Source organism: Geotrypetes seraphini, chromosome 7 (assembly GCF_902459505.1).
Source record: "Geotrypetes seraphini chromosome 7, aGeoSer1.1, whole genome shotgun sequence".
Lineage (NCBI taxonomy): Eukaryota > Metazoa > Chordata > Amphibia > Gymnophiona > Dermophiidae > Geotrypetes > Geotrypetes seraphini.
In genome coordinates, this window is record NC_047090.1 from 187983690 (window position 1) to 188008819 (window position 25130).

General features: G+C 46.7%; 1 protein-coding gene across 1 annotated transcript in view; it reads right to left on the reverse strand.

Annotated features, from left to right (window-relative positions):
- Positions 1-25130, reverse strand: part of NRXN3 (neurexin 3) — a 1772673-nt gene that overhangs the window by 1002924 nt on the left and 744619 nt on the right. Inside the window, exons 14-16 of the mRNA XM_033952014.1 lie at positions 15898-16279; positions 9879-10069; positions 116-289 (exon numbers count right to left, since the gene is read on the reverse strand). Coding sequence (XP_033807905.1) covers positions 116-289; positions 9879-10069; positions 15898-16279 — 747 coding nt within the window. The remainder of the gene's footprint in view (positions 1-115; positions 290-9878; positions 10070-15897; positions 16280-25130) is intronic.

Below are 25130 nucleotides of genomic sequence, written 5' to 3' on the forward strand. Positions count from 1 at the left end.
GCAGAGTCTCATTGAAGATCCAATTGGCCAACACCCAGTGACACACAGGAGCTCATAACCCCTCCCCCCCCTTTCAGGCTCCCAGGGAAGATCTGAAACCAGAAGGAAACCATACCTTCACATCCTCGTTCTATCTGTCCACTTCGGTGAAGGGCATCACTGATCAGATCCGGGAGGCGCCCATTCAGGTCCACTGATGCTAAGCAGCCCTGAAATCCATCCCGGGAAGCCACCAGCTTTGGTAGGTTGCCGTACATGCCTTGTGCTAAGCCAGCTATGTAGAGATCACCTGTGAAAAAGAAAGAGCGGGTCAAACAGTGCCCTCTACAGGTGCAGAAGCGCAACTCCAGGCAGTGGATCTAAGTACTGTACAAGGTAAGGCAAACAATTTATCATGTACAGAGGGGAAACAGGATGGAAAAAGCATGTATATAGTGGGTTTTTTTTGGGGGGGTGGAACTTGGGTAACATAGGAAGCATAACAGGGTATGGGCTGAAAAGCATATTGGAGGCATATAGAGGGGAAGTCAAGCAGTGGAGTAATCTTGTCCATATCATTTGAGAATTTCATTGTCACAGTTCCTCATAGCCTATATGATGTCTGGAGCACTTAACAGAAGATGAAGGTCTTTATTGCCTTCCCGAAGGTCATCAGGGAGTCTAAGGATCTGATTTGTGTGGACAGATGATTCCATAGCTTAGGGAGGAAGTGGCCGTAGGGGCATTTACATGCAGTTTCCAGTTGAAGGGCTCTTTCTGGGGGAATGCTGAGTCGCTTAACATATCATTAACTGAAGTGAAATCACCATTTCAAAAGTCTTAATAAGTGCCAGAAAAATTCCTCTGACATTTTGTTAAGAATTAGTTCGCTATTCATCTGTATTAGAATATCTAAATCAATCCCCCACCCCCACTATCCATCCCTGGTAGCACTATGGAAACTTAGATCCATAAGGAAATACAGTACTTAGAACTGGTACCATTCCAATTCCTAGTCCAAGCACTAATCCTAAGTATCCTAGGCTACTGCAACATTGTATACTTAGCGGGATTACACAAACACTTCCGTAAACAAAGCATCATCCAAAAACAGCCATCAGGCTAAACTTCAACCTAAAAAAAAACATCAACCAAATAGCCCTGTTTTATCAAAAGCTGCATTGGCTGACAATTGAAGGTTGAGAGCTCTTCAAATTAAGATGCCTCTTTTACAAAGCTTAATATGGTCTACTGCCCAACTCCATTACTAATCAATTTATATTCGTCAGACCTGGTTGATCCACGCATCATCAATCATTCTTCAACTTCCCTTCAATCAAAGATTCATCAGCAGACTTCTATCTTACCAAGCTGCCTCCAAAGGCCCAAAACTGAGTCAACCTCCTATACGTACTTTAGAAAGCTCCTTGAAATCTGGCAATCCTTCTTAGAAACTCTCAGAAACTAATTCATCTGCTAATTGCTCTTGCCAAATATGACAATCGTCCACTGTACCTCCTCTGTAAATCTCAACTACCAACCTTTCTAAATCTTACTGTTTACCACTTTTATGCCAGGTTATATGGCAGTTCTTCGACACTGGTCATTTCTACCTCTTTGCAAATCTAGGCTGCCTTTGCAATTCCACCGCTAACATCCTCGTCTAGTTATGTTGTAGCTCGCTGACTTTGGTCAGTTAAACCTCTTTTGTAAACCACATAGAACCGAAAGGCTTATGTCATGTTATCCTTTTCCATGTCCTCTGTCTCCCTCTGCTGTTTCTCCCAGCTCATGTCACCTTCTCCACCATGTCTCTCTCTTTCACAAATCAGTCTCTTCCCCAGTGTTGCCTCTCCAGCCCTTCCCAACACTACAAGCATTTCTGCTAGACTGGTGAGGTCATCCTCCGGCTCTTTTTTGCACCACACAACTCTCTCTGTAGGTGTGCAGTACACCAGTACCCAAAATCCTGCATTCTTTTCAAAGCCTCACAAGTACAGCACAGGACTGCAACGCTGCGTGTTTTGTTTCTGCAAGGTACAAGAAGAGGACCTGTTCATTCGCAGTTGTGATTCCACGTCCAGCCAGCCTGCCTGCAAATTTCTGCATAAAAATGATTCAGTACCATCGAATTCTACACAAATGAGGATCTATAGGAACAGGGTGTACCCACACGTACCAGCCGCCCTTGCAAAATACACGGGGCTGACTAATGTCATCGTAAAGCATAAACTATGGCTACCAAGTGGGCTCTGGTATTGAGGTGGTGTCCCCCTACTTGGAACAATAATAGTTATTAATACAGTTTCAAAAATGGCGTTTAGAATCCAAAAGTAGAGTAAAATAACTCAGCATAGGGAAAAACCCTTTTATAAATTTTCATAGGATCAATCATTGCACCATCTTGTTAGACATCTTCTAACAAGATGGTGCAATGATTGATCCTATGCTGAGTTATTTTACTCTACTTTTGGATTCTAAACGCCATTTTTGAAACTGTATTAATAACTATTATTGTTCCTTTTTTGCTGTTTGTGCTACATTTCCTTTGGAACAATATTCAATTTATTCAATTACCCAGTTGTATTATATTGTCCCCCTACTTGGGACATCCAGACATCCCTGTCAAGAGGGTGTACATACTCACATCTAAATCTTCTCCTTTCTCTAAGAGATCCCACGGGCCTGGCCCATGCTTTCTAGAATTCAGACACAGTCATTATCTCCACCACCTCTACCGGGAGATTATTCCACACACCTACCACCCTTTCTGTAAAAATGTATTTCCTTAGATTACTCCTGAGCCTAACAGCTCAAGTAAAGTTCTGGGTGTCATTATAGATTCAACACTTTCATTCAATGACCATCTTAATTCTCTGGTAAAAAAAAAATGTTTTTTTAGTCTCCTTATGTTGAGGAAAGTGAGATCCTGTTTGCATCATCAACACTTTGCTGTCCTTGTTCAATCAATCATCCTTTCGAGGCTGGATTACTGATCCAGAATACCGCTGCTAGGCTGAGCTTTGCAAAAAGTAAATTTGATCACGTCTCTCCGCTCCTACAATAACTTCATTGGCTTCCAATAATTTACAGGGTTTATTTTAAATGTGCCTGCTTAACATTTAAGATCTTGCCTGGCATCCTTCTTCCTTTAACTCCCCTGTCTTGGAATTCTGCAAGATCTGACATTACCAGATCTACTCCAAAATTTAAATTGTCCTTCCTTACGTTGAAAGGCATTATCTATATCAGTGGTTCCCAACCCTGTCCTGGAGGACCACCAGGCCAATTGGGTTTTCAGGCTAGCCCTAATGAATATGCATGAAGCAAATTTGCATGCCTATCACTTCCATCATATGCAAATCTCTCTCATGCATATTCATTAGGGCTAGCCTGAAAACCCGATTGGCCTGGTGGTCCTCCAGGACAGGGTTGGGAATCACTGCTCTATATTATCAAATTAGGGAAGTCTCTACTTTTCAAAATTACTGAACTGTGGAATAATTTTCCTGCTCAACTGCGCTACCTGGGCTCTTTCCAGCCATTTCAAAGTTGGCTATTTTCAAAGTTGTAAATTCTGCTCCTCTCCATACTATTCCAAATCCATATTGTATCTGTTCTCCTTTCTAATTTCTTGTAAACCGTGCCGAGCTCTACTGTTATAGAGAAGTGGTATATAAGCCTAAGGTTTGGTTTAGTTAACTTCATCCTATGCCCTCTCATTCCAGAGCTTCCTTTCAAATGAAAGAGACTCGACTTATGCACATTTATATTACCGTATTTTCACGCATATAACGCGCGCGTTATACGCGTTTTTACCTACCGCGCATACCCCTCACGCGTTATATGCGTGAGCGCGGTATACAAAAGTTTTTAAACATAGTTCCCACCCCGCCCGACGCCCGATTCACCCCCCCAGCAGGACCGCTCGCACCCTCACCCCGAACGACCGCTCGCACGCGCTCCCACCCGCACCCGCATCCACGATCGGAGCAAGAGGGAGCCCAAGCCCTCTTGCCCGGCCGACTCCCCGACGTCTGATACATCCCCCCCCCGGCAGGACCACTCGCACCCCCACCCCGAAGGACCGCCGACTTCCCGACAATATCGGGCCAGAAGGGAGCCCAAACCCTCCTGGCCACGGCGACCCCCTAACCCCACCCCGCACTACATTACGGGCAGGAGAGATCCCAGGCCCTCCTGCCCTCGACGCAAACACCCCTCCCCCCAACGACCGCCCCCCCCAAGAACCTCCGACCGCCCCCCCCAGCCGACCCGTGACCCCCCTGGCGACCCCCACGACCCCCCACCCCCCTTCCCCGTACCTTTGGTAGTTGGCCGGACAGACGGGAGCCAAACCCGCCTGTCTGGCAGGCAGCCAACGAAGGAATGAGGCCGGATTGGCCCATCCGTCCTAAAGCTCCGCCTACTGGTGGGGCCTAAGGCGCGTGGGCCAATCAGAATAGGCCCTGGAGCCTTAGGTCCCACCTGGGGGCGCGGCCTGAGGCACATGGGCCCAACCCGACCATGTGCCTCAGGCCGCGCCCCCAGGTGGGACCTAAGGCTCCAGGGCCTATTCTGATTGGCCCACGCGCCTTAGGCCCCACCAGTAGGCGGAGCTTTAGGACGGATGGGCCAATCCGGCCTCATTCCTTCGTTGGCTGCCTGCCGGACAGGCGGGTTTGGCTCCCGTCTGTCCGGCCAACTACCAAAGGTACGGGGAAGGGGGGTGGGGGGGTCGTGGGGGTCGGCCAGGGGGGTCGCGGGTCGGCTGGGGGGGCGGTCGGAGGTTCTTGGGGGGGGCGGTCGTTGGGGGGGGAGGGGGGTTTGCGTCGAGGGCAGGAGGGCCTGGGATCCCTCCTGCCCGTAATGTAGTGCGGGGTGGGGTTAGGGAGTCGCCGTGGCCAGGAGGGTTTGGGCTCCCTCCTGGCCCGATATTGTTGGGGAGTCGGCGGTCCTTCGGGGTGGGGGTGCGAGTGGTCCTGCCGGGGGGGGATGTATCGGACGTCGGGGGGGGCATCAGGCTTTCAGGATGGGGACAGACCTTCAAGGGGGGACAGGACAGCGCACAGAAAGTCAGGGCAGTGCACGGAAGTCAGGGGGGGTAAACGGAGAGTCGGGACAGCGCACGGAAAGTCAGGGCGGGCGAAAGGAGCGTCGGGCATCATGCACGGTATACCCGTGAGCGCGGTATACAAAAGTTTTTGTACATATCATCGTGATTTCTGCGCGCTATACCCGTGTGCGCGTTTTACACGGGTGCGCGTTATTTGCGTGAAAATACGGTACATAGGTGTTTAAACGACTCTATCATATCTCCCCTCTTCTGCCTTTCCTCCAAAGTCTACAGATTGAGAACTTTAAGTCTCTCCCTATATGCCTTATGATGAAGGCCACACACCATTTTAGTAGCCTTCTTCTGGACCAACTCCATCCTTTTTATATCTTTTTTTGTGGCCTCCAGAATTGTACACAAGATTCCAAATGAGGACTCACCTGAGTGTTATACAGGGGCATCAATACTTCCTTTTTCCTACTGGCCATACCTCTCCCTATGTACCCTAGCATCCTTCTTGCTTTTGCCATTGCTTTTTCAACCTATTTGGCCACCTTAAGATCATCATAAGAACATAAGAACATAAGCAATGCCTCTCCTGGGTCAGACCTGAGGTCCATCATGCCCAGAAGTCCGCTCACGCGGCGGCACAACAGGTCCAGGACCTGTGCAGTAATCCTCTATTTATATCCTTCTATCCCCTTTTCCAGCAGGAAATTGTCCAATCCTTTCTTAAACCCCAGTACTGTACTCTGCCCTATTACGCCCTCTGGAAGCGCATTCCAGTAGTCCACCACTCGTTGGGTAAAGAAGAACTTCCTAGCATTTGTTTTGAATCTGTCCTCTTTCAACTTTTCCGAGTGCCCTCTTGTTCTTTTATTTTTAGAAAGTTTGAAGAATCTGTCCCTCTCTACTCTCTCTATGCCCTTCATGATCTTATAAGTCTCTATCATATCCCCTCTAAGTCTCCTCTTCTCCAGGGAAAAGAGACCCAGTTTCTCCAATCTCTCAGCGTATGAAAGGTTTTCCATCCCTTTCATCAGACGTGTCGCTCTCCTCTGAACCCTCTCGAGTAATGCCATATCCTTCTTAAGGTACGGCGACCAATATTGGACGCAGTATTCCAGATGCGGGCGCACCATCGCCCGATACAATGGCAGGATAACTTCTTTTGTCCTTGTTGTAATACCCTTCTTGATTATGCCTAGCATTCTATTTGCTTTCTTAGCGGCCGCTGCGCACTGTGCCGTCGGCTTCATTGTCATGTCCACCATTACCCCCAAGTCCCTTTCTTGGGTACTCTCAGTCAATAACATCCCTCCCATCGTATAGTTGTACCTTGGGTTTCTGCTTCCCACATGCAATACTTTACATTTCTCAACGTTGAACTTCATCTGCCATCTCGCCGCCCATTCCCCCAGTTTGTTCAAGTCCCTTTGCAATTCTTCGCATTCCTCTTTAGTTCCAGCTCCACTAAATATTTTTGTATCGTCCGCAAATTTTATTATCTCACATTTCGTCCCTGTTTCTAGATCATTTATGAATATATTAAATAGCAGCGGCCCGAGCACTGAGCCCTGCGGAACACCACTCGTGACCCTTCTCCAGTCCGAGTAGTGGCCCTTCACCCCTACCCTCAGATAGGATCACACCCAAGCATAGGCAGTGGAACGCTTTTTCGTTTGGGGGGCCCCATAGGCTCCACCCTAGCCCCAGCAGGATCCTGTAACATGCCCTCTCTCTCCAGCTCCTAACTCCCCCACCTACCTTCCCCCAGTCACTGTAATTTTAAATCTTCCAGCAGCCGTTGAACAGCATCAATGAGCAGGCTTTCCCCAGAAGTATTCATTCGGCAGAGACGCTGCGCAGCGGCTGCTGGAAGATTTTAAATGACAGCGGCTGGGAGGAGGTGGGAGAGTGAATAGATCCATAACTGACTCTGAACACCAAATTTTTGGGGAGGCCATCGCTCCTCTATCATGCATAAAAGTTCTTCATCCCCTAAACGGTATCGTTCCCTCGGGTTTATGCAGCCCAAATGCATGACCTTGCATTTCTTAGCATTAAATCTTAGCTGCCAAATTTCAGACCATTCCTCAAGCTTTGCTAGGTCCTTCCTCGTGTTATTCACACCATACGGGGTGGCTACTCTATTGCGCATTTTGGTATCATTCGTAAAGAGGCAAATGTTACCCGACAACCCTTCAGCAATAGCGTTAAAAAACGTTTTAAAAACCCACAAAAAACAGGCCCAAGAACAGAACCTTGAGGCACACCACTGGTAACCTCCCTTTCCTCAGAGTGATCTCCATTGACCACTACCCTCTGTCGCCTTCCACTCAAGCAGTTCCTAACCCAGTCCGTAACTTTGGGGCCCATCCCGAGGGCACTCAGTTTATTTATTAGACCTTTGTGTGGAACACTGTCAAAGGCTTTGCTAAAATCTAAATACATCACATCTAGCGCACATCCTCTATCCAATTCTCTGGTCACCCAGTCAAAGAAATTGATCAGGTTTGTCTGACAAGACCTACCTCTAGTGAATCCATGTTGCCTTCGGTCCTGTAATCCACCAGATTCCAGAAACTTGACCATTCTCTGTTTTAAAAATGTTTCCATTAATTTGCTTACCACAGAAATGAAACTTACCGGCCTGTAATTTCCCTACTTCTTCCTTACTTCCACTTTTGTGGAGAGAGACCACATCCGCCCTTCTCCAGTCCTCCGGTACCACTCCCGACTCTAGAGACACATTGAAAAAGTCAATCAGCGGAGCTACCAGAACTTCCCCAAGTTCCTTCAGCACCCTCGGATGTGCTCCATCCAGCCCCATCGCTTTGTCTACCTTTATTTTAATTAATGTCACACCTGCGCCCCTGAAATGCGCAGCAAGCTCACGGGGACATGACAAAACCTCTGACCTAGCGTGTAACTTGCTACTAAGGGACCCTTCAGGACTTTATTCTGGCAAGGTAACTGCCTAATAGGGCATGCAGGTAATAAGTTCTAGTCAGAAATGGCAAACTAATCGCTTTATTCCGGCCACTGGCCCAATAAATCAAAATGCAGGCTTCAGCCTTCCAGTTGCAGGAAAAACCTACATTCCATGAAATCATATAAGAACAAAACCTCAAAATCAAAGTGCTCAAGTTGGTCAGCCATGGTTTAAGTGTACGGTAGTCCCCTGCTTCTGGGCTTTAACAGTGTAATACAACTCAGATTTACTTTAAGCTTGCAATGTTTTTACCTCATAGTCCATTCAAAGAGCACTACCAGTACTTGGTTAGTTAATGAACAGGAACAGAAAAAAAAAACAACAAAGTAAAGCAGGCAGGAATTTCACATGGCTTTACTTTACCATACCCTTTCTCTGAGTCAGCTGTTTTCCCAGGAACAGAATTAGGGGTCAGACCCATAAGTACTGCAAAACTTATCCCTGCCTTGTATGTAGGGAAGTTTTCATTCAAAAAACTGCAGGTATTATACATTTGTTTCCCTCTGAAACGTTGCTGCAGTAACCACACATAGCTGAGAGTGAGAGCAACGTAATTACCCAGCTTGGTAACCAGCAAGGAAACCATGCACCTGTTGCTGGAAACAAACACCCCAATGCTCTAAGGTAAAATTTAAAGTTCAGTTTTCAAAAAGAGGTTCTAAATTCTCTTCAAAGGAAAAATACAGTTTAACTGGAAACTCAGAGACTGTAGGCAGCAAACAAAACTCTTATGCTTCACTGCATTCCCATGGCTATTGGACAAGACTCAGTTCCTACCTGGCTTTCCTGAATGTCCATGGCTTCTTTCCAAAGCTCAGAGGCTGGGGAGAGAGGGACTTGCTCTCCTCTTCTGGTTGCCTCTCTCCTCTTCCAGTTCTGAAGAGACTCGTTTTAAGCTGTGGAGAGCTACTCCCCCTAAGTCTAAGAGCTTTCCACATACTAGCCTGCTCCCTTTGATTACAGGCAGGATTCTTTCTAGCCCTGGCTCTAACAGGGACAGGCTGCTGGAAAGGTAGCAAACCTCTAGCAGTGGCAGGAACAAGTTTAAACTGAGTAAGGTTTTCCAGCCTATCTTTTTCCTGCCATGCCTCATCTGCCACAGTCTCTCTAAGCAGTAGTCAGCTAATTCTGTAGATTGGCATTCTACCTGATCAGCTCTCTTACATCGGGGTTCTGTGTATTTTCTCACTATCTCTGGGACAAAACCCGGGACAGACTCAGGTTTGTCATAGACAAAACCCGAAATGGACTTGGGTTTGTCACACTAGCTCCTCACAAACACAACCCTCTGAAAATCGATCAGGGTCTATTACTCCTCCATCCCTATTCACGTTTTTCTTCTGCGGCCCCACTCCTGGCGCTTCAGCCATGAACACAGAACAGAAATATCTGTTAAGCAATTTGGCCTTTTCTTTATCAGCTTCTACATATTCCTCCCCTTCACCTTCACAATGCTACTTTTGCACTTTTTCCTATCACTGATATATCTACAAAAATGTCTTGTCTCCCTGTTTCACTGTGTCAGCTATTTTTTCTTCCATTTGCATCTTTGCTTTCCTGACTACTCGACCAGCCTCTCTTAACTTTTCCAGATATTTTTGCCTGTCTTCTTTCTGTGATCTGTTGTAGTTTATGAAAGCTAACCTCTTTTTTCCTTACCTTCTCAGCTACTACTTTTGAGAACCAAAGCGGCCTTCTTTTCCTCTCACTTTTACTTACGTTCCTTAAAAATTGTTTGTTGCCTTCTCAATAGCTCCTTTCAGTTTTGCCCACATACACAAAATCGTGCACAGACACACAAACAGCTTTGCCAATGCAGCCGCTCTCCTGGCCATTGTCCACCCTTACCTTTCAGGTCTAGATTTTTGGCCCCATTGATGACCTGGGTGACCGTCCTGGTGTCCACCTTTAGCGTATGGGTGTTGCTGTTGTCCCGGGTGATGACCACATTGTGCCACTGGTTGTCATTTAGTGGCCGCACACTGTTGCCCTTGATGACATTTGGACCGTTTCCAAGGTCAAAGACATAATGGATGTACCTGTAAAGAGAAAAAGTAGCTGAAGAGACCGTCTGAATGAGACATCCTGCCACCAGGGATGAGAGAGACCAGCTTCAGAACCTGGTGATTCTCATTGCTATTGTCTTTTCTGGTCCTGTAATTATGTGATTATCACTAAAACGGGTGATCATTTTCTCTCTTTTTATAGGTAATATATAGAAATATAACAAAAACATAAAGGAAATAAAATAATACCTTTTTTATTGGACTAACTCGATGCATTATGGGGAAAATTCTATAAATGGTGTCTTAACCGTACCAGCACCTAAGTTAAGAGGGAAATGTGGCAAACGCTACTTAAATAAAATTTCAAGGTGTGTATCAGGGCCTAAACACACGGCGTCCGAATCATGCCTCTGGAGGTGTCAACTGGTATCTAACGCCGCTGCAGGCATGGCTATTGGCTAACACCTGCAGTGGCGTTAGTGTGATTCACATCAAAGGTAGGTGCCGGGAAAGTAGGCCTTGAAAACCCTGGCCTCCATTTCCAGCACCTGCCTTTGCCAGAGGCGTGATTCTCTAAATGGGAGAGTGTGGAACAGTAGTTAAAGCTACAGCTTCAGTACCCTGAGGCTATGGGTTCAAACCCAAGCTGCTCCTTGTGACCCTGGGCAAGTCACTTAATCCACTGTAGGAGAACATTAAATGAATAAATGGCATTATTGCATGGTCAGCTTTGAGTTAGTCCAATAAAAAAGGTCTTTCCTTTATGGTTTTGTTTTACGTTTATATATTACCTTGAAAAGTGGACTAACATGGCCACCATACTTGGTGGAGAGGAAAACTGTGACTGAGTTCAAAGAAGCGTGGGATGAACACAGAGGATCTAGAATCAGAAAATAATAGTAAATATTGAACTAAGGCCAGTACTGGGCAGACTTGCACCATGGTCTGTCTCTGTATATGGCTGTTTGGTGGAGGATGGGCTGGGGAGGGCTTCAATGGCTGGGAGGGTGTAGATGGGCTGGAGTAGGTTTTGACGGAGATTTCGGCAGTAGGAACCCAAGCACAGTACCAGGTAGAGCTTTGGATTCTTGCCCAGAAATAGCTAAGAAGAAAAAATTTAAAAAATTTAAACTGAATCAGATTGGGCAGACTGGATGGACCATTCGGGTCTTTATCTGCCGTCATCTACTATGTTACTATGTTTTTATTACAGCCATAGGGAGAGGGATTTTCAGAATGCACCGATTTGGATCACACTCCCATCGTTACCCAGTTAAAAGCAGCAGGGTCTTCTAGGTTCATTAAACGGTAGTCAGACCTCGGCACCCAAACAAATCCTGGCGCCCTGGCATTCTGAAACACTGTGGGCATAGATTAGTAATGCCCCTGATCGTCCGAAGCACCTGCTACAGCCAAACTTCCTGTGGGATTTGGGGCGTGTGCCCAAACTCAAATCAGTGCTGATTTGTGCCAATTAGCTCGTTAGCCAATCTTGGATCATTGCCTGATTTGGGGCGCCATATATACGAGGGCTGATTGCCTCTGTTTTTCTTTCCAAGAAGTAGACGTGGCAACACTTTGCTGGTTCCTGTGAAGCTCATACATCGATGTTTCTGAACCTGCAGTTGGACTGCCATAGCCTTCATTGTTGGGTCACAGCGAAAGAAAGAACTTTGTACGTTTCATCGTGGCAGATGAGGAAGATGAGTCTGTGAGAGAGCGCCACAGGTATGTGATTGAATTTAGAGCGGTAATGAAACTCTCGAAACGTTACGGCAAGCATACGGTCGTGAAACAATTAGCCGTGCTGCGTACTTTCACAGATGCATCTTCCTCATCTGCTGTGACAAAACGCACAAAGTTCTTCCTCTCGCTGTGACCCAACAATGAAGGCTTCAGCAGTCCAACTGCAGGTTCAGAAACGTCATTGTATGAGCTTCGTCGCCACGTCTACTTCTTGGAAAGAAAAACGGTCTCATTACTTTTCAATCAGTCCTCGTAGAATCCTGGGACATAGATACATTTGCCTGGGTTGTCGGTCTCGGCTGTGGGAAGGAGGTTATATGCGTTTGTCACATTTTCAAATCTATGCCCTCCATCTTTGAGGGAAAAGGACCTACAGAGAAAATCAGGTGTGAATCTCTGCAGAGACTTTTTTCCCAGGGCCCTTCTCGGAGTGTTTTCCCTTTCAGGACCAGTGCAAAGTGCAGGGGATCAAACCCATAGGATGCAGATTCTATCAAAGGAGAGCAGCCGCCTCCCTCCCTGTATAGACCAGAAGCTTAATGTAACATGTGCACATGTTTACAGGCAGTGACGTAGTAAGGGGCAGTGGTGCCCCATTCCACACTCTACCCCATTCCACAGTCTCCAGCATGCTCCTCACGCCAGCGTTGGATTTGCCTCTGATGTCACATCCTGGCCCGTGACCCGGAAGTGATTCAGAGAGGAATCAGGCTGGCACAAGCAACAGGCAGAAGTTCCTCACACTAATGAAGATCTACAGAGATATGGGGAGGGATGTCATGAGCATGGCGTGGTGTGGCGTGGCATGGCGGAGAGGTGCTGGCACCCCCACCGACACGCTTCCCCCCCCCTTACAATGCCACTGTTTATAGGATCAATCAATGAACAATATATCCCGGTACCACCCAGATCGTCAAACCTAGGTGTGAGGGACCATCAGAAGGTGATCAACTGTATATCAGACGCCATATCCAGCCTAACTCGCCATCAGCCCTCTTCTTTTTCATTGCGAAACCCCAAAACCTTCGCACAACAAGTTTTTACACCACACAACAAATACAAAAACATATCTGTAAGTTGTCAACTGGATTGTTGTTGCATTGCCAGGTAGTTCCGTGACACATTCTTCATTCATTGATTAAGTTGAGGGTTACCAGATTTTACGCATGTAAAATCAGGACCCATAGACCTGCCACCCCCAGGCCCTCCCAGTTCTACCCATCCCTGCCCACGCCACATTCCAGCCTCGCCCCTTGCCCTTCCCCCCTCAGCCTGCTCATCTCAGTCGGGATGTGATGCGATGACATCACCATGTTGCATCCAGGCATGTGTAGATGTCCGTCCAGACGCAATCTGCTTTGCAAAACCCGGACAAAGCGCCAGGTTTGAAAAGCTGTCCGGACGTGCCCTCTAAACAGAGGACATGACTGGGTAAATCCAGCCGTCTGATAACCCTAATTAAGTTGAGCCCCTAACTATAGATCTTATGACCCTTTTAAGTGACTTTTTCTCATCTTTACAGAATACCATGCAGGAGAATTTGTGGTATTTGCATATGTCTGTAAATCCAGCTTTTCTAATTATTTGCATGCAGAATCTCCATGTAAAGCTCAGCCCCTACTTTGGAGAATGACCTCATGAAGCAGACTTTGCAGTGAGGTCACCACTTTTGAAAGCAGTCCTTAATATACAGTACTTTGGCATCCTATGTGCATACTTTCATGTCAATAAAGTTTCTGTGTGTTTCTCATTCTCTCTGGATCTCGGAGTACATGTCCACGTCTGCCTCTCCCTCTCTGTATCCCGCTGAAGATCTGGACATGTTTCTGGGGCTCTGTGGATCTCTGGATACGGTGACGGGACAAAAACGCGCCGACATTTCGGCCCAGCGCGCCACTGTAAAAGTTAATTTTAAAGAGCTCCGATGGGGGGGAGGGGAGAACGCCCCCCTTTACTTAATACTATTTGTGCTGCCGTTGGCTGCCATTGGGGGGATATGGGGGTGCAAACCCCCACACACACATTATACAGAAAACTTGACTTTTTCCTAAAAAATCAGGAAAAAGTTAAGTTTCCTCTATAATGGGGGGTTCTAACCCCCAACCCCCCAACGGCAGCACAAACACTATTAAATAAACTGGGGGGTTCCCCCCTCACACACACCCCTTTGTCGGAGCTCTTTAAAATTAACTTTTCTGGCGGCGCGCTGGGGTCTTGCACCCAATTATCTGGGTTCAAATGTCGGTGCAGCTTTGTCCCGCACGCGAATGACGGTGAACCCTGGATACACGTGAGCAAGTGCAGAGTGATGCATGTGGGAAAGAGGAACCCAAACTAGAGCTGGGGTTCCACGTTAGTCGTCACTGCCCAGAAAAAGGATCTAGGTGTCATTATTGAGCATAGGATGAAATACTCTGCACATGTGCAGCGGTGGCTAAAAAAATCTTAGGAATTATCAAGAAAGGAATGAAAATGTTATAATGCCTTTGATTCGCTGTATGGTATGGCCGCACTATGAACGCAGTGCGGAATTTTGGCTGCCGTATCTCAAAAAAGATATAGCGGAATTAGAAAAGGTACAGAGATGGGTGATAAAATTGATAAAAGGGATGGGACGAAAGGCTAAAGCAGCTAGAGCTTGGAGAAGAGATGGCTCAGGGGTGATGTGATGGAGCTCTATACAATAATGAATGGAGTGGAAAGGGTGGATGTGAATCGCTTGTTACTCTTCCCAGAAATACTAGGAGTAGGTATTATGCAATAAAGCTACTTTAAATAAACGAGAGAAAATATTTATTCATTCAACGCTTAATTAAACTCTGGAAATCGTTGCCTGAGAATGTGGTGAAATCAGTTAGCTTAGCAGGGTTTAAAAAAAAAAAAAGTTTTGCTAATTTCCTAAAGCTAAAGTCCATAAGCCATATTTTAAGACGGACTTAGGGAAATCCACTGCTTATTCCTAAAATAAGCAGCATAAAATCTTTTTAAGTCCTTGGGGTCTTGCCAGGCACTTGGGACCTGGCTACCGGGCTTGATGAACTTTCAGTCTATCCCAGTATGGCAGTTCTTATGTTCTTATGTTCTTATGAGGCTCGCTAATTAGAATATGACTGGGCAAACTTTCACAGTCTGAATTCCGCAAAGGAGATGGTTTGGATAGGCTGGAGTGATCTTCAACAGCAACGCCAGGAGATGGAAACTATGGTCCGTGCTGGGTGGACTTCTACGGGTCTATATACCAGAAAGAGCAAAGAAAAAAAAAGACATTTCAATTTAATCATGAAATTGGGATTACAGGGCAGATTGGATGGAGCACTGAGGTGTTTATCTGCCGTTCTTTACTATGTTACTATGCGTGTGTCTCTCGCTCTCTCTTTATCCCTCTGGGTCTCTGTAGCTCTGTGCATGTTTCTGAGCCTGTGAATCTCTGGGTACATGTGGGTATGGATGTTTCTCTGATTATAGCATTATTCCATATTTTACAAGGTAACATAGTAGATGACGGCAGATAAAGACCCAAATGGTCCAACCTGATTCAATCTAAAAATTTGTTGGGGGGGGGGGTTTCTTCTTCATCTTAGCTATTTCTGGGCAAGAATCCAAAGCTCTACCCGGTACTGTGCTTGGGTTCCAACTGCCGAAATCTCCGTTAAAACCTACTCCAGCCCATCTAAACCCTCCCAACCATTGAAGCCCTCTCCAGTCCATCCTCCCCCCAACCTGATTCAATTTAATTTAATTTTTTTTTCTTCTTCTTAGCTATTTCTGGCCAAGAATCCAAAGCTCTTCCCAGGACTGTTCTTAGGTTCCAACTACTGAAGTCTTCGTCAAAGCTCACTCCATCCCTCCCAGCCATTGAAGCCCTCCCCAGCCCTTCCTCCACCAAACGGCCATATACAGACACAGACCGTGCAAGCCTGCCCAGTACTTTTCTGTGCCTCTGTAGGTTCCTGGGTTTACAAACGTATCTTGCTGTCTCTCTGGGTCCCTGTATCCATGTGCACATTTCTGTGAGTCCCTGGGAACACCTACAAGCCTCTGGATCCCTGTATGCATTGCATTTCTCTAGGACTTAGTTTCCATGCGCACGTGAAACCTCTCTCCCCTCACCCTACCCCTTCACCAGTTCCACTGCAATGAAGTCGTTCCCGTCACCGCTGTTGAAGAGGATGAAGCCATCGCTGGAGATAGTCTTGAACTGGAAGAAGAGGTGCATGGAGGTGTAGGCCTGGAGGGTGGCCAGACTCAGGTAGCTGGCCTTGGTCTTGAAAGTGACGGGGTCAGCGATGATGGAGCGCATGCCGAAGCGTGCCTTGAGTTCGCAGTAATCAATGTCGCCATTCTTGCACAGGTCGATGTAAAGCAGCCCGTTGAACATTAGGCTTTGAAGGTGGCCGATAAAGCTGGATGGGATGGCAGACATGTAGCGTTTCTCCGTCATCACCCCGGTCTCGATGTTATGGAACTCCAGGCGCGTGTGGTCCCCAACCATCGTACCTACAAAAAGCAAATGGGGGGACAATCTGAAGTCAGGAGAGGGTTAATGCAAATGTATACTGCTAACTCCAGAGGAACTCCATAGTGGCCCCTGAATGCCATACTCAACTTCCAACCTTTTTCAGAAACACTAAAGGACTTTCACTGTCTCTGGCCTGACTTCCGTACTTTGACACTAGAAGAGTCTCCCTGTCCTTGCAACCCCCAGGGATCTGCTCCCCTGTCACTTCTGGATGAGTTCCCTGCATTCCTGTAACATGTAGTACACACTCTTTACTTCACATCACAAAACTGACTTTAAAAAATATAATTCAGTCGAGGAAATATGATTTAAATGCCCTAAAGAATGACGAAGAAGGGTTCAGTGTTGTGGGAAGGTATTTCTTATACTCAGAGGTGGCTCAAGGCAATCTGCTGCTTGAGGCAAGGGATGAGCTGGTGTTCCCCCCCCTTCCCCCTGAACATCCAAAATAGGAGAGGGGCAAGGGCTGCCCCAACTATTAGGCAAGACTGGCCAGCTGCCTATAGCAGTAGCTTCTTAGAGGTAGTAGCTTCAGTAACACAGTAAATGACAGCAAAGCCTCCTTTTAGGCCCAGGTCACCCATGTCAAAAGCAAAACAATAGATGCTGCCAGACAGACTCAAAGAACCGTCTTTCTCGCCACACATACCTTAACCTGTGTTTCTGCAAAAACACAAAGGAGATGAATGATGCTCAAACAACACGGAGCAAAATGATAAAGAAAGCAAAAGAAAAGCTCAGTTTAACACACCATAATAATATTAGTTATATGGGAGCTGATATTCCACCTCAGAACTAGAACATTTCTCTGTGGAAGTCACCATACATTAAAAAAAAAAATCCTGATTTTCGTGTTCTCTGAGCAATAGCAACGCAACGCTCTCCTCTCACTACCAGGCACATTGTGAAGTAGAAAACCTGAAAAGAGGCAATTCATATGTCCCAACGCAATTAATGCATTCCAAATAAAACACGTTAATCTATCTTTGTTTCCTGAACGGTTTCATGGTCTATTATGTTGGTACCAGTTACTTGTCTCTTTCAATTCTCCTCCTGCCTTGTTCCCTCAATATACAGATATCTCTGACATACTGATTTTCCCTTCTTTCCTTCCTTCCACTCAAATTTCAGCCTCCTCCTTTCTACTTTCCATCTCCTTCTCTCCCCTATTTCCCATCTTGCCTCTTCCCCAGCCTCCTATTCCCATTTCCCATTACCACATGTAAGGCTGCTGTACTGGTGTTGCCTGATTCAGAAAAATATTTTTTGATGGGATACGATTTAAGCTTTTTAAGCTTAAATATTTTACTTAACCAAGGCAGTAACATGTCAAAGAAAGGAACATCCAACCTATAAGGTGGTGTCTATGCAGCTGACATATTGGTCTGACCCAGTGTGGCTGTTCTTATGGTCTTCTCTTTCTCTTAAAGAGCTCTCTCCCATTTTTCTCTTTTCTTGCTTTATTCCTTTTCACTATTCCATCCCCTTTTCATATCCCCTAGCTTTCACATTTCCCATCTTCCCATTCCCTTTTATCTGCTCCCCATTACCACATTTCTACCCTCTGTACTCATTATTCTCCTCTCACTCATCTCCTTCACAACTCTCCCACATGGATCCAGAATTTTTAGCATCACCCTCCTTGTCCTTTACTCCTTCCTCTCTTTCTTTCTCTCTCCCCCCCTCCCTTTCACAAGTTCAATGTCTCTTCTTTCTGCCCTTCTACCCCCCTCCTCCCTAGTCTGACATCTCTCCCCTCCCTCCCCCTTCTGGCCCCAAGTACGTATCCTTTCTACCTTTCTATGTCTATCTCTCCTCCCCCCCTGCTCTGAGTTGTTCATCTCTCCCTCTCCATATTTTGCTCCCTCCACCATGTCCATCTCTCCTTCTCTCCCTATTTTGCCCTCCTCCACCATGTCCATCTCTCCTTCTCTCCCCATTTTGCCCTCCTCCACCATATCTATCTCACCCTCTTTCCTCATTTTGCCCTCCTTCACCATGTCCATCTCTTCCTCTTCCCCCCATTTTTCTCCCTCCACCGTCCATCTTTCCCTCTTCCCCTTTCACACCCTCTACCATATCTTCCTGACCTCCTTTCACCCCTTTTGCCACCTCTCCCTCTCCTGCCTCCTCTGTCCTGCACCATCTTTCCCTATCCCCCTTCTACCCCCTTGCCATCTCACTCTGTCCTTATAACCCCTCTGTCTTCCCTATCCATCTTCCACATCTGACATCTCTCCCTCCTGCCCTTATCCCATCCCTTCTTCCACTCCCTCTCCTGAGTCCAATATCTTCAAGTGGCACTCTTGAGGGAGTGGCAACTTGCTGCACTTTCTCTGCCACTCCCCTTCCCAGCATCTAATCCTTTCACTCTTCTCCCCCCCCCCCCAAGCAACATTTTCCCATTCTCCCCACCCACCCTCGCATATGTTAAAAAGTTGCTGGGTGGTGGTAGTGATTCAATGGCCCACTCTGCCGCCGGTCCTGGCATCTTCTCTCCACCGTGGCCCACCCTCTCTGACAACTTCCTGTTTCTACTGGGGCGGGCAAAGTGGAGAGAAGATGCCGGGACTGGCGCAGGGTAGCCCATTGAATTGCTACCGCCACCCAGGGGGTGGAGGGTGGAGAATGGGAAAAATTCCAAATGGGGGAGAAAGAAGGAGAGTGGCCGAAAGAGTTCAGCAAGATGCCACTTCCTCAAGAGTGCTACCTATGGCCACCGCCTCAGCTGGCCTCATTATAGGGCCTCCCCTGCTTATACTGAAGAGTACACAGAAGACACAGGACATCCATAGGTGTTGAGCTTCCTTTCTTCCTCTCCCTTCTGCTGGAGGTGTCTAAAACTCCCTGTTTTCCTCATCCTTCCTTAGTCTTAAAAATGTTTGTTGCACGTTCCAAATTTTCCTACATCTTAATTCGTTCATGTTTTAAGTTGGGCACCATACACACACTGTTGTTAGAGTTATCAGATGGCTGGATTGACCTGGACATGACCTCTTTTTAGAGGACTGTCCGGGTGTCCTGGCATCTTTCTAAATTTGATGAGTTTGTCTGGGTTTTCCTCTTCCCTGTTCCCCACCTTCCTCCTCCGCCAAATATTTAATCTTCAGGCCGACCGTCAGCATCAGTGAGGTGAGCCTGCTGCCGTAGGCCTGCCCCGGAAGCCTTCCTTCTGCAGCTGTCCCGCCTATACGGGAACAGGAAGTTGCTGCACAATAAAGACTTCCGGACAGGCGAGTGGCAGCAGGCTCGGATTGCTGATGCTTTCAGTCAATCCAAAGAGTAAATAATTTGGTGGAGGAGGTAGGTGAGAGACAGGGGAGAGGTACTCAATTCCAGGCTGGGCTGGGCCAGGGCTGGAGAGACAGAGTGCAAAGTTAAGGAGTTTCAAACTCTAGCCCTCAGGATGCCTCTCTTTTGAGACCAAGGTGATGGACCTATTCTATGCAAAGCAGTCCCGTATATGAAAATAGATTGTGGCATTGCAGCAAGCAACACTTCAGAAAGTCACAGAGTTCTGGTTTTGTCAGAGACTCAGCACCACCAGATCCTGTGGGAGAAGGGGGATGGAGGGAGGAAAAGAGAAGGAAAGAGAGTGGGGATGGAGGAAGAGAGAGAAACACCCATGAGGTGGGGGAGATGGAGAGAGGGGGTGAGACAGAAGCACCCATGGGAGATGGGGTTAGAAAGAGAGAGAGACGCACCCAGGGGAAGGGGGTTGCAGAGAGGGAGAGAGAGAGAAGCATCTATGTGGGAGGGGTCTGGAGAGAGAAGCACTAAAAGGGTACAGAGGATAGGAAGGGGGACTAAGAGGTAAAAGGTGAGAGACAGGGACGGGTTGGAGCAAAGACTGGTAGGAGGCAGGGGCAGGGCTTAGTTCAAGGTAGGGTAGAGTTGGGGTGGGGCCAAGGGCAGAACTGAGGTTGGTGGGGGTGTGGTCATGTGTCCTTTTTACTTTACAAATATGGTAACCCTAACTAGGATGAGCCAATTGTTCCAGGTCTTTTAGAGAAACGTTACATGTAGTTCTGAGAAACCAGAATCATGCAGGGAGACATATGGCCCTCTTTAGAAATCCTACTAGAGCTACCAACCTACCCAGTTCCAGTACGGAGAGTTTACATCCTATCATTAAAGGAGGGTGTTTGGCAGTAGGTGGAACGAATCTTGCAGGTTACGATGCCATTTACTGTTTGCATGTGTTGCTAATTACATGTCAAGCTCTAGTCAAATAGTCGTTGTTTAAAAAGGAGACCGATCTTTGCCATCCGCACTATCACACATAGGTCATACAACTCAGCAGCAGGGCTGCAATCCACTAATCAAATTATTTTAGATGTAGGGATAGAGCACACCACTACTACAACTATGAATTATTTATATAGCACTACCAGACACACGCAGCGCTGTACAGAGTCATGAAGGAGACAGTCCCTGCTCAAAAGAGCTTACAATCTAAACAGACAACACAAACATGATGTCATGGAAACAGTTAAGGGGAATGGTTAATTAACTGACTGGGTTGGAGGGCAGAGGAGTAGGGTTTAGGATTGAAAGCTATATCAAAAAGGTGGGTTTTCAATCTACTTTTAAACAAGGGAAGGGGCTTGACGGACAAACTCGGGTCATTTATTCCAGGCATAGGGGCAGCTAGATGAAAGGAACGATGTCTGGAATTGGCAGTGGAGCAGAAGGGCAACTGAGGAATGGAGTTCTCTGGGAGGTGGATAAGGAGAGAGAAGTGAGGAGAGATATTGAGGGGCAGCAGAATGAACCCACTTGTAGGTCAGCCATAGGAGCTTGAACTGTATGCGATGGCAGATAGGGAGCCAGTGAAGTGACTTAAGGAGAGGGGTGACATGAGCGTAGCGAGGTTGGTAGAAGATGAGTCGCGCAGCAGAGTTTCGCACAGAGTGCAAGGGGGAGAGACAACACTGAGGGATACCAGTTAGGAGTAGATTGCAGTAATCTAAGTGTGAGGTTATGAGAGCTTGGACAAAGGTCCAGGTAGTGTGCTCAGAGAGGAAGGGGTGAATTTTGGTGATATTTAAGAGATAGAAGCGACAGGTCTTAACAGCTTATTGGATATATGTAGAAAATGAGAGGTCAGAATAGAAGATGACGCTAAGGTTAGGAGCAGAGGAGACTGGAACAATGACAGTCTTATTCACAGAGATGGAGAAAGGAGGAGGAGCAGAGGGTTGAGGAGGAAAGAGCAGAAGCTCACCCTTGCTGAATCTCCCCAGAATTACAAAACATGGCAATTATGTTACCAGGGAATAAATGCTCAGAGCGAACCTGGCAGCTTTCTGAATAAAGACTCAAATATTGGCTTACATAAGTTTTTAATCCTCTCTTTTCATTTACAGGAGCTCTGCTTTGCATGGACCAGGAGTGCCACCTTGTGGCCACTGCTTAGAATACACTAGAAAAATAGAGAATCTGTGTTTTGGCAAAGTTACTTCCTCCCTATCTCTCTTTTGCACTTAAAAGCAAAAGAAGACTGGGATCAAGCAGCTGAAAACCAAAGGTCATAAACATTTTCCGCCATATCTTTTACAAGCAAGAGTTGACGGCTTGCTCCCCTTCTGCAGCCAGTTGCAGCCCTGTTTTATGTGTGTGAGCTGTGCAGGCAGCTTACATTTCTCAGGTCATGGACTGAGTTTATGATTCCCAAGGAAAGTGAGAAGTACCAATACAAACTTTTAATATATTACATAATTAAATAACCACACTGTGCGGCCTGAGAGGGGATATACCGTTGCACTTAACTGGGCTGAGCCACTGTGATGGTGTCCAACAGTGGCAGAGAAGTCCGAGGCAAACCGGGGAGGTATGAAAGTGATACTTGCACAGGCAATATTTAGTGCCAGCACCCTCATACCTAGCAAGGAAAGTTGAGACACTTAACTCTGCCCAGCTTAGCTGTGAGGCATGGCAATGCACAGACAGAGACAGAGACTGTGTCTGATTTCAAGAAAACCTGGGATAGCCACGTGGGATCTCTTAGAGAGAGGAAGAGATGATGGTTACTGCGGATGGGCAGACTGAATGGGCCATTTGGCCTTTATCTGCCATTATGTTGCTATGTTTCTATAAACATAAAGCTCTATGGCCTCACAATGCAGGTGTAAAGAGCCTTAGCCTATAGGAAGAGGAGATGCAAATGTTAAGAGCCTTAGCCAATAGGGAGAGGAGGAGATAGTGGATGTTGTGGATGGGCAGACTAGATGGGCCATTTGGCCTTTATCTGCCATCAGATTTCTATGTTCTATAAACGTAGAGCTCTATGACCTCACAATGCAAGTGTTAACAGCCTTAGCCTATAGCAATAATGCTCTATGACCTCACAATGCAGGTGTAAAGAGCCTTAGCCAATAGGGAGAGGAGGACATAGTGGATGTTGCGGATGGGCAGACTGGATGAGCCATTTGGCCTTTTATCTCCCATCATGCTTTTATATTTCTATTATCATAAAGCTCTATGACCTCACAATGCAGGTGTAAAGAGCCTTAGCCTATAGGAAGAGGAGATGCAAATGTTAAGAGCCTTAGCCAATAGGGAGAGGAGGAGATAGTGGATGCTTCAGATGGGCAGACTGGATGGGCCATTTGGCCTTTATCTGCCATCATATTTCATGTTTCTAAATGAGCCAGATTGGCACAACTTCTGGATAGTCAATGTTGGTGCTTTAACATGTCCCACCAGTGAATGGTCAAGACTAATTTATCCAGAGGAGGTGTACCTTAAAAAAACCCAAAAACACCCCCACCAGCGGTCAGTGAATGCTTTGCCATGGTCAGCTTTATGCTTGGATATTCAGTACCGGGCAATGTGTGGGCACTGGCTCTGAATAGCCTCTATGTGTTTGATGGAGCAGTTAGGAGTTCCTGTGCTGAGCGATGTTTCTTTTTGGGTAAAGATTAGGTCTAGGAGGTGGCCCTCAGAGTGGGTCAGTGAAATGACTATTTGGCGGAAGCGTAGGTCTGATAGCGAAGTGAAGTCTGCTGGGGATCCAGTCTCTGTGAAGTGAAAGTCTCCTAGTACGATGATCTGGTTGTAGGTGATGACCACCTAAGACGGTCATCACCTACAACCGAAAGCCTGAAGTCATAATGCCGTTGTACAGGTCCATGGTGAGACCTCATATGGAGTACTGTGTTCAGTTTTGGAGGCCGCATTATCAGAAGGTTGTGAAGAGGATGGAATCAGTTCAGCGTATGGCCACTAAGATGGCCTCAGGACTCGAGGATCTCCCATATGAAGAACGTCTAAGCAGGCTACAGTTATATTCTCTCGAAGAACGCAGAGAGAAGGCAGACATGAAAGAGACGTTCAAATATCTTACAGGTCGTACCGAGGTGGAGGAAGATATCCTTTTTCTTATAGGTCCTACGGCAACAAGAGGGCATCTGCTCAAACTCAAGGGTGGGAGATTTCATGGTAACATCAGGAAGTACTTCTTCACCGAAAGGGTGGTCGATCGATGGAATGGCCTTCCACGTCAGGTAGATGAGGCCAGCAACGTGCCTGACTTCAAGAAACGATGGGATAAACATGTGGGTTCACTTAGGGGAATTGCTTAGAGGGAGTGTTTGTTTAAGGGGAGGGTTCTTTTCAGTGGGCAGACGTGTTGGGCCTACGGCCCTTTTCTGCCATCATACTCTATGTTTCTATGTATGTTTCATTGGAGAGTAGGGTGCTCTGTATACCAGGGCAATGGTGAGATCTCTGAGAAGATGAGGCATTCTAGTGCATTTACTGTGATGGCATCTAACAGTCTTGGGTTGAGGTTGGATTGAATGATGGTGGCTACACCTCCTCCTCGAGTGTCGGAGCGTGAGCAAGCTAGCGCTTGGTACCCTGGTGGGCAAAGCATAGCCAGAATGGCTTCGTCATTGTCTTTGAGCCAGGTTTTGGAGATCAGGAAGATGTTCTCGATCTGGAATTTTTGTGGTTTGATTTGGCCAGATAAGTACTAACTCTGACCCCCAAACCATCCACTGAGTAGCTGGTCAGTGTTGCCATTACTGCCACCATCGGGTGAAGAGCCGCTGAATATCGCTGGAGAGCCCTACACGGTGATTTAACTGTGCAAGAGCCTCTCCTGCCCACTTCAATTGCATTCAATATTGGCCTCTATATTACATCTGTCTATTGAGGTGTATAAATGAAACATATTTTCTTTTTTTCTCTTTCTCCCGCATTCCCTGCTTAAGAATCAGGAGTCAAGCTTTAAATCTGATAGAGCCTTTCGTTACACTGATGGGACCGCAGGAGGTACCAACAAGTCTAACACAGTACAAATAAGCACGATATCTCCCGCTACATAAACTCCCATTCATGTTGCTGGGAATTTCACACAGCATTTAAGACTCATCAGGACGCATTATGCTTTCTTCACAAACATGTATTTACAGGGACTAGATTTACCAGAATATGCTGAGAGGAAATGGGAAAACAATAGATAATCAAAACAGCTCAGAATTACTCAAGCCAGGTGTTCTACAAAGGCTGGAAAAATTGGAGGAGGGGGGTGTCGCATAAAGAGACAGTCAAAAACTGAGAGGAAGGGAGGGAAGAAAAATGACAGAACAGCAGAAAGAGAAAGGCAAGGAACAGGGAAAGATACATAGTAAGGGAAGGGGGTAGAGAAGATTGGTAATGGAAGGGTGAAGGAAAGAGAGAAGGTGGGAAGGAGGGAGAGGGAAGGGGCAGGCAGAGAGACAGTTAGAACAAGAGAGAGCGCATAAAATTGAAGCAGAAAAGAAGAGATGAGGAAAAGGAAAGAGAGGAAGGGAAGAAGGAGAGGATAAACATGAGAAAAAA